Here is a 9,983-nt window from a genome sequence, read left to right on the forward strand (position 1 = left end):
ACAAGTTGTACTCCATTTATTTCCCTATTGTTTAGAGTAAATCAAGAAACTAGGCACATCAAGTATCTTAATCTTATCAATCAAGTATCAACATTCTTAGCAAAAACTAAACACATAAATCTTATGTAACTAATTATCTTATGAAAGTGTTTATGTACCTGTTGAATGGTCAGATTGTTAATTTAACTGTTAAGTGGTCAGATGGGTCATATGGATGATTGATAGTATTAATAATGAATCAAATTGGCCAGCAACATGAAACCCCTTTTTCATGTTTAAGGTCAAGTGGGTTACTTGACGTTTCAGCTCAAAAACATTTTTGGTGCTCATTTGGAAGGTCTGTTGAGTGTGATTATCTCATTATCCCAGCTCAAAATAAATGGAGTAGGTTATTAATCATGCTCCAAGCAAAAATAGTAACATCTTTATTGTAAAAGCCATCTAAACTGACTGTAATATCCCACATGTAACCGTTTTAAAAAACATAAAAAGAAAGGTGAATCTCACATTAAACTCACCTTCTCAGAATTGTATAATATGTAGTTGTAACTCCCACATTAAACTCACCATTGCTGTGTTGTGCATTTGTGTTATATATAGCTGTTAACAGATACCACTAAACACACACTTTGGGTTAATATTTTTGCTCATTTAAATTAGTACCCCCCATCATCACCTTTGCGGCTAGTTTGGTAAGTTAGCTCATCCTCCTTTTTACTTGCTATTTTCAAGTCATTTGATTTTTCAGAACTTTACCAATGAGTATGGTGAATCCTAGTGATCACAAAATTACCCAGTTCAATATTAGAGCCAAGAACCTCTCCTACAAATTACCTATTAAAAAGAGCTACCGTGAATGCTTGAACTTGTGTTCGTCGGAGGAGTCCACTACTGAAACAGACAAGTACATTCTGAAGAATGTAGACTGTGAAGCCAAACCAGGGGAGATGACAGCAGTTGCTGGTCCAAGTGGAGCCGGGAAAACTACGTTGTTGGAAATTCTTGCTGGATACATTTGCCAGAGTAAAGTCTCGGGCCATGTACTAGTGAATGATCAGGCTATGAACACTATGCATTTTCGTAGATTATCCAGTTATGTCACACAAGATGAGGCTCTCTTCCCTTTACTTACTGTCGAAGAAACGCTGATTTACAGCGCACGTTTCAGGCTTCATGGGGGTATATCTAGAGCCACAACAAGAGCCAAGCAGCTGCTGCAGGAGCTTGGATTAGACCATGTTGCTGGTGCAAGGATTGGCGATGAATCAAAACGGGGAATATCTGGTGGTGAGAAGAGAAGGGTATCGATTGGTGTTGCTCTTGTTCATGACCCTGCTGTGCTTCTACTTGATGAACCAACATCAGGACTGGACTCTGCAGCAGCTCTCCAGGTGATGTTGCTACTTAAATCTATGGCCAAAACTCAAAGTAAGACGATAATTTTGACCATTCATCAACCTGGGTTTCGAATTATAGAGCTGTTTGATCAGGTTGTATTGTTGTCCAAGGGGATTGTTGTTCATCAAGGGTCACTTCATCTTCTGGAAGAGCGGCTAAAGATTGCAGGTCATTGCATTCCTATGCAAGTCAATATACTTGAATATTCCATTGATGTGAATGAACGCCTGCTTAAAGATATGCAAGATTGTAATGTCATAGTAACTGAAGCTAAGCATGAAGAAGAGTGTCTTGAGATAATTACCTTTTTGGGCCATGTTGAGGAAAATTATATGCTCTACTCAAATTCGCTCTTGGAGGAGGTATTCATACTCTGTCAGAGATTCACCTATAACATATTCAGAACCAGACAGTTATTTTCTGCAAAAATAATTCAATCAATATTTGTGGGGTTTCTCCTGGGGACAATATTTAAGAATTCTAACAAAGACCATGACATAGTCAAGCTTCATACTCGACTTGGTTTCTTTGCTTTTAACCTCAGCTTCCTACTCTCATCCTCGATAGAAGCTCTCCCAATTTTCGTGCAAGAAAGGAGGATTTTAATGCGTGAAACTTCAAGTGGAGCTTATAGAATTGCTTCTTACGTAATAGCCAACACCTTTATTTTCTTGCCTTTCCTTTTTGTAGGGGCTATGTGCTACTCCACCATAGTTTACTGGTTAGTCGGATTGAGGCGAGACATTGACAGGTTCTTCTACTTCTCTCTAGTGGTTTGGTTGGTATCCTTGATGTCAAATTCATTTGTTGCATTCTGTAGTTCACTATTCCCGGATATTATCATGGGAATGTCCTTCACAGGAGGAATAATGGGATCGTTCTTTCTGTTCTCGGGGTATTTCATATCTAAGGATGAACTGCCCAAGTACTGGAAATTTATGCATTACCTGAGTTTGTTCAAGTATCCATTTGAGTCTTATTTAATTAATGAATTCGGAGGAGATGAGGGAAATACCAGGTGCTTGGAGTTAAGTGAAGGAGCATGTGTGTATGGTGAACAATTTTTGATGAACCAAAACCTTAAAGAGTCACAAAAGTGGAGCAATCTAGGTGTGATGTTATCATTTATCTTGGGATATAGATTTCTTTCTTTTGTGGTTCTGTGGTATAGATCTTACAGAAGCAGAACATAGAAGAATCGCCAGATATTAAGTCATATTCTGGGGTGGTGGCTACCACTATTCGATTGAGGCGTCTGGTTTGTTCCTAAGGTGAAATAATTTTTTTTTCTTTTTTTTTTCCAAAGCTACATTGCTCTTATACTTTTATCTGTGTTTCTAAGGAAGTAGGGAAAGACAAAATGCAACAACAATTCCAGAGCTCAGTTTGCAATACAATTACGCATGATGTGTGTTACAGGGCACCGAGCAAAAAACTATCACTTAAATATCTTGTACAATAGTTGACAGTAATACAAATTTAGTTATTTTGTCAATTAAGGCAGTTATAAAGATCGAAGCAACCCAGCAACCCACCTACGGGTAGCTCATCCGGTTGAGGCCGGGACTTAAGCCGTCTCTTTTATTAGGAAAGGCAAACAAATAAACTTTGTCATGCTGCAGCTAGCAAACTGACATTACTAAATAACACCAGTGTCGAAAGACAATTAATCATCCTAAACATCATGTGCCAATGTTTCACAGTATACAACCATGCCTAACAACGTATGGAATCATTGTTCATGTCATCAACTCATCATACAGTAAATAACCTAATTCAATAAGTTGGTGTGTTTTAAAGTCCTTTTATTTGCACCGGAAACTGGCGATACTTTGGAATAGAATCAACGGAAATCAGCATGCTTAATCGAGAAATCATAACTGACCAGATGAAGACATAAAAAAATTACACAATATGTAAATTTGCATCAAACATATGTTACTCATCAAGCTTCTAAATTATTGCACACTTTGTGGAAAAAATGCATTGAAGAAATCGGGTCAGTAGTGTGTACGATAAATATTAAAAAAGAGATTCATAATGGCGTGTACAATTGTTTTTATATTTTAACAAATAAGCAAATTAAACCATTCAGCTAATTAAATTTGCAGGAAATTAGCGGAACTGGTAGCTGGCTGCAACTAGCATATCCCCATGTCATTCCCCAGTTGCATACAATCGACTCCATTCTTTAGCTGCAGGTTCGCAGTGACAGAAACAATACACATCAAGAAATAATATAATGCAAAAAGAACTTTCACCGATTTACTTTGACTTCGCTATTACCTGTTTCAACCGCTTCAACTTCATTGGTTTTCCAGTGCTTAGCAACATTTTCAGAAAGTGGATCATCTGGGTTTGGAGCACTTAGAAGTGCTTGGATGCTGACTCATAAAAATACAACACTAATTAATGATTACTAGCCATTAGACAGACTATACTGCCTATATTAAAAGAACACAGAGAAAAAAAAAGTCCTATGCCAAGATAATTCAAACGTTAAACAAACTGTTAATACTAAAATCAACTCCATCTATTTATTTGCACAACCATGCTGCCAAAAAGGGTGAAAGCATTTCTCGCTATCTTCAAACAATACATTCTTTGAGAACTATGGTACATGAAAAGGGTGGGCTGCAAGAGCAAGAAGATAATACCTCAACAACACTGTGCGAATTTGGAGGGCAGGACTCCATTTGTCTTTAAGAATATCTAGGCAAATCCGTCCTAACTACACAGACAATATAATGTAAGCACAATATACATGTTTATGCACAGACTAATAGACACTAAATGCTACTTGCCTTGTCAATATTAGGATGGTATATTTTGGTCAGAAAGCGAACCTGTAGAAAATTAAATTGATACAAAGCAGGGTCATCAAAACCTCAATCCCTAAAGCCAACAGTAGACAATTATGAGATTGATTAAGATATGAAATACTAGATTTACTCTAAGTATAACAAAACATATCATAGTAAAACACGGCATATAAGTAATAATGTGCATGCAACATCCTCATATGTTAGTCGATCAATGCAACCAGATGCTTTCTGCACAAACATCAATAAAGAAGCAGCAAAATTGGACGGCTTACCAACAAACCACTTTAATTAATTATGGAAGAATCACCCGTTCCTGGATACTAATGTGTATGTGTGTGTGTGAGAGAGAGAGCGGGGGGGGGGGGGGGGGAGGTCGGAGAGAGACAGTGAGTGAGTTGATCTGGACTTCTAGTACTAGATACAAGTATAAACCGTTAGAATTCATGGATATTCAACTTGCATGTCAGCATCCACTTCTATGGTACTTTCTACTCGTAGCTTAGCTGCCTCAATTTAAAGAAGTATCATGCAACAAAAACTGTCCTAAGTTCAGAGACCATAATCAGTGGGCTTGAAACAGAACTGTGTTCTACAGATATCAACATATAGTGCCTTGAGAGTGATAGAATTATACTCAACTTATAAATAAATTATTAATCTGCATGCACAACAGGTTTTCTGTTCTCAGGTCTCTTTTTGAGAAAAAAAACACCACCCTTTTCGGTTGGGAATAAATCACTAATTTCTGGTATACAGAAGACACGTGGACATAATTCTTCAAAATGATTTATTTTCCAGTAGCAAACTATACCAACCCAAGTATTATATTTAGAAATCTGGTAGTTGGATCTATAAAAGACTTACACATAACATTTATTATAATAATTCCTCCGTCCTACTCAAATTGGCAGATTTTGACTTTTCAAAGTCAAATTGACTAAAGTTTGACTAACACTTACAAATTATGGTTATATATGTGCATGTAATACAAAAACAAATACTACAAGAATATACATTTTATCTATTATTAGATTGAACTTTTTTATTTGTCAATCTGTAAAAAAATAAATTTTAATTGGCATTGATAATTAAACTTTGGTCTATTTGACTTTATAAAGTCAAGATAAGCCAGTTTGAGTTGGATTGAGGGGGTACTTCATAGTACTGAACATACTCAAATGTAACATCACAGACTGATGGGCTACTCAGACAGAGCAACTGGCTCACAGGACAAAAAACTTGGAAGCCTGATCAGTGAAAGTGTAACTGACATTTAAGCTTTCAACACTGCTTTCTGATCTGGCTTTGCATACAATAATACACCAGTTTGGTTTTCAAAGTATAAGTGTGCTATTATAAGTGACAACATGATGTTATAGGTAACCATATAAAATAAATATAATATAAGAGAAATTTTAAGAAATGGGTTTGCAACTAACACCAACTTAACATTACCTTTATCTTAAGGAGTTCACAAATCTAGACTCTAAAGCATTTACGGTATTAGCCTAGCGGATACCCCTCTCCTTTTGGTAATAAGAGTTCGAGATTGTGTGATGATTTAAATATTTGTAATTGACGTAACAAAATAAGACAATTATAATTTGATGACTAGGCATCTTTCTCAATTTGATAAAGCACTGATGTAGCTTTGCATATACAAATCATTCTTCAGTACAACAGAATACTTCACAAATGCCGTCATGAATGCTTCAGTACAACAGTATACTTCCCAAATGCATTTATGATAACACATTGCATCCTCACCGTCATCAGGAAAGAAGGGATTTGAAATAATATTTTACCTTTGGTGCTGCCATAGGATACTCTTCGGGCAAAAACAGCTCCAACTTGAATACTCCTCCTATATATTAAGTCAAAACAAATATTAACATCACGTGCCACGCATTTCCAGTACTATAACCCTCGTAAGGGTGGAAATAAGCTGGCCTGTAATAATGCTTGGAAAAGGAAACAGATTCATATTTTTTAGAGGAAGTATGTACAATCACGGTCACCTATTAGTCGGCTTGGAGAGACTGCCGGGAAAAAGATGTAAAAAATCATTGAGCTCAATCATTACACATTGGTGATCACCTGTTTACTCTAAATCATTACTTAAAACAGCGAAAAACCTTCAAATTTAAAACAGCAAAATTCCGTAGGTAACTTCGGCCAGGAAAAAATTCAACTTCCACCAGTAAGCTTATTAACCATGTCAATCCAACTTGTCGATTGTGGTCCCAAAATCATGTCCTACACTGGGACACAACACGACACTTCTTCTGCGTCAAACCCTTTGGCTAAAACGTGAATTCTATGGCCAACTAAAAGATCACATATGAGGTGAACTTAAGATGCAAAAACAACAAAAATAGGATCTTTTACCTTTTTCCATCTCATAAAAAATTTCGTGATGAAAATTCAAATTTCTGACTGTTTTCTTTTTGCTAAATTTATATTTCTGTTTGTCACTTCTTGGTCATTTAAACCACAATTATTTTATGCTTTTATTGTACATTATAATAAAAAATTAAGTAATTAATAATCGAAGACTTGAACAAAAACAGAGAAATATATTTTTCGCGGTTTTGGCCAGTCACTACAATCTATTTCATAGTTTTTGTTTTCTAAAAACATATTATTTTATGCGAAATAATGGAAGCTAAGAGGCAAGTACTTTTTTAGGTATAAATGCCCCCACCCTATACCCGGCAATTTTGGACATGACACGAAACAACACGAAAATTTAGTATTTGTGTCTGCATATTTATTACACGACACGAAAGTACACGAAAATACACAGTCGAGATTTAGTGTCGGTTTTGTGTTTAACCTTCGAGTAGACGACAAGACACGAAGTATACGACATAAATAAATTTTATAATTAAATTTTAATATTTTTTTATAAATATATGTAAAATTATAATAAATGTATGCATATTTATTTTTAATATATTATTTGATTTCATTATATTGTATAGAATTGAGATCTAAATATATATTTTTCATATATTTTATAAATTTTACCTAAAATCTTATATTTTAATTTATATTAATTTTAAATTTAATGTATATTAATATTCAATTAACAAGACATACACGACACGAAACGAAAGAACACGAAACGAAAGGACACGAACACGAATATACACGAACGCTAAACATGTCGGTTTTGTGTTTGACATTCAAGTACACGAAACACAAAAATACACGACACGAAAGTATACGACATGAACGAATTGCCAGGGCCCACCCCCGGTTTTGGATCTGGCGCTGTTCAGGTCCCCAATTTTTTGAACATTAGAGATAGAGTCTGACGGTTACACGCGTCTAAAACTCTAAACCCAAATTCGAGTAACACGGCTAATGCCTTAAAAAACAGCTTATATTTTTTCAATGTGATAGAGCATATAATAACACTTGTTGTAGAGAAGGTAGATAACTTCAGTGATTACAATAATATAAATCATTAACAAGTCTACAACAAACAATGAACTCTCACAAGCAAAAGAACCATTTTAGCTTATCATAAAATAAGTTACTTGGTACAAGATACTTTATGATCTAAAGTAGAACTAAATATTTTTCTTTTAAGTTATTAATCATCTAGCCTATCAGAATGATAATGTACAACTTAATGCACAAGCAACTGATAATTATTTAAGAAGGGCTAAATTTTTATAGTGTGTTATTCAAGACAAGGGAGATATCGCTACACCAAAAGGTGTTGTATATACTCCCTCCCTTAAACTTAAAGTATGTCATTCAAGATGTTGACCCTCGCCATTAATTTCTAAATGATTTTTTCCCCGATTTTACCCCTAATTTTGCTATACACGATTAAGACCATAATTCAATGTTGCTTTCTGTTAGATATATTTGATAATGTCATGGCTAATATGTTTTATGTTTAGATTTCAGATCTTATTTGAACAGGACAAATCAGTACTTAACTGATCAGTACTTAACTGATCAGTACTTATACTGGACATCAGGACTTAAGAGATATCAGTACTTATGTCATCAGGAGATAAGCATCAGGAGATAGATATCAGAACTTAAGTGCTGAAGGACGACCAGATAAGGACAGCAGCTGATTAAAGTTAAGAAGATCAAGATAAACATAAGAAGAGATATGCATGAAGAAGGAATTCCATAAAAAATGGAATACTTGGAAGAAAAGATATCTGATTGATATATATTAGGAAGCAGAATTATATTCCATATCAATTAGCGATTATCTTGTAACTGTGTAACATATAAACACAGACATAGGGTTTACACTATAAGTGTTATCATAATCGAGAATATTATTAACTTAACCCTAGCAGCTCTCGTGATATTTTGTTCATCACTGAGAGATAACAGTTCCAGATTGTAACAGAGTTTATTGTTTCAATAAAATTTGTTTTCTGTTATTTAAGTTCTTGAAGTTCGATTTGATTGTAATAAACACTGTATTCACCCCCTCTACAGTGATAGTGTGACCTAACAATTGGTATCAGAGCCTTCTGTAAACACACATACAGTTAAAGATCCAAACACAATCATGTCTGACACAGAAACTCCAACTAAGCCTACCAAAATTGAGGAATCATCAAAGACATCAATTCAGAGTCGATATGAGACTATTAGAGTTCCCATATTGAGACCATCTGAATATCCCATATGGAAGGTAAGGATGACCATGTTTCTGGAAGCAACAGATCCAGAATATCTTGATAGAATCAAGGAAGGGCCTCACAAACCTACCAAGCTCGCTGTTGTAGTTGCAGGTGAAGCAGCAATGACTGTACCAAAGGAAAAGAGTGATTACACTGCTGAAAATATATCATCTATTGCTAAGGATGCCAAGGTACGACACTTACTGCATAGTGCCATTGATAATGTAATGTCAAACAGGGTAATAAACTGCAAGACTGCCAAGGAGATATGGGATGCACTGGAGACAAGGTGTCAAGGAACTGAAACAGTTAAGAAAAACAGGAAGACAATACTCACTCAAGAGTATGAACATTTTGACTCAAAATCTAATGAGTCATTGAATGATTTATATGATAGATTTGTCAAACTTTTGAATGATTTGTCATTGGTTGATAAAGAGTATGATCTTGAAGATACCAACCTAAAATTCCTGTTAGCTCTTCCTGAATGCTGGGATTTGAAGGCAACAACAATAAGAGACAACTACAATCTTGATGAAACAACTCTTGATGAAATCTATGGAATGCTCAAGACTCATGAACTTGAGATGGAACAAAGAAGCAAGAGGAAAGGAGGAAAGTCAAGGACAGTTGCTCTCAAGGCTGAAGAGGAATCCCCCAAAACACCTTCCTCAAAGAAAGACAAGGGTAAAGCTCTTTTCATAAAGTCTGATACTGAGTCATCAAGTTCTGAGAGTGATGATGACTCAGATTCTGAAAGCTTGCCTGAGACTGATGCTGATGAGGAGATGATGAAGCTGTGTGCTCTTATGGTGAAAGGAATCACAAAGATTGCATACAGGAAGTTCAGAAAGGGAAAGAAGTTTTCCAGGAAAGGCATAAGTTCTGATAAGAAGAATTTCAGAAGATCTGAAGGAAGAGGAGGAAAGTCTGACAGAGGAGATTACACCAATGTTAAATGTTATAATTGTGGTGAGAAAGGCCACATATCTCCTGATTGCAAGAAGACCAAGAGTGACAAAGGCAAAGCTCTTGTCACAAAGCAGAAAAGCTGGACAGACACCTCAGACTCTGAAAGTGAGGAGAACTATGC

The 9,983-nt window shown here is 35.6% G+C and overlaps 2 protein-coding genes across 2 annotated transcripts in view; one reads left to right on the plus strand and one right to left on the minus strand.

Annotated features, from left to right (window-relative positions):
- The first annotated feature begins 501 nt into the window (after positions 1 to 501).
- On the plus strand, positions 502 to 2,654 carry LOC141721054 (ABC transporter G family member 10-like). The gene has a single exon (XM_074523791.1). It carries the CDS (start codon positions 759 to 761, stop codon positions 2,589 to 2,591), a length of 1,833 nt encoding a protein of 610 aa, XP_074379892.1. The 5' UTR covers positions 502 to 758; the 3' UTR covers positions 2,592 to 2,654.
- A 730-nt stretch (positions 2,655 to 3,384) lies between these two features.
- The window catches only part of LOC141721055 (ubiquitin-conjugating enzyme E2 36-like), a 29,459-nt gene continuing 22,860 nt past the window's right edge, over positions 3,385 to 9,983 (minus strand). The window contains exons 4-8 of the mRNA XM_074523792.1: positions 6,029 to 6,087; positions 4,203 to 4,244; positions 4,056 to 4,129; positions 3,685 to 3,782; positions 3,385 to 3,593 (exon numbers count right to left, since the gene is read on the minus strand). Coding sequence (XP_074379893.1) covers positions 3,556 to 3,593; positions 3,685 to 3,782; positions 4,056 to 4,129; positions 4,203 to 4,244; positions 6,029 to 6,087 — 311 coding nt within the window. The 3' untranslated portion in view covers positions 3,385 to 3,555. The remainder of the gene's footprint in view (positions 3,594 to 3,684; positions 3,783 to 4,055; positions 4,130 to 4,202; positions 4,245 to 6,028; positions 6,088 to 9,983) is intronic.

The sequence above is a fragment of the Apium graveolens genome, chromosome 4 (assembly GCF_009905375.1).
Source record: "Apium graveolens cultivar Ventura chromosome 4, ASM990537v1, whole genome shotgun sequence".
NCBI lineage: Eukaryota > Viridiplantae > Streptophyta > Magnoliopsida > Apiales > Apiaceae > Apium > Apium graveolens.

What these genes read in the sequence shown, in the direction of transcription:
- LOC141721054 (XM_074523791.1), top strand. Translation starts at nt 759, where the DNA reads ATGAGTATGGTGAATCCTAGTGATCACAAAATTACCCAGTTCAATATT.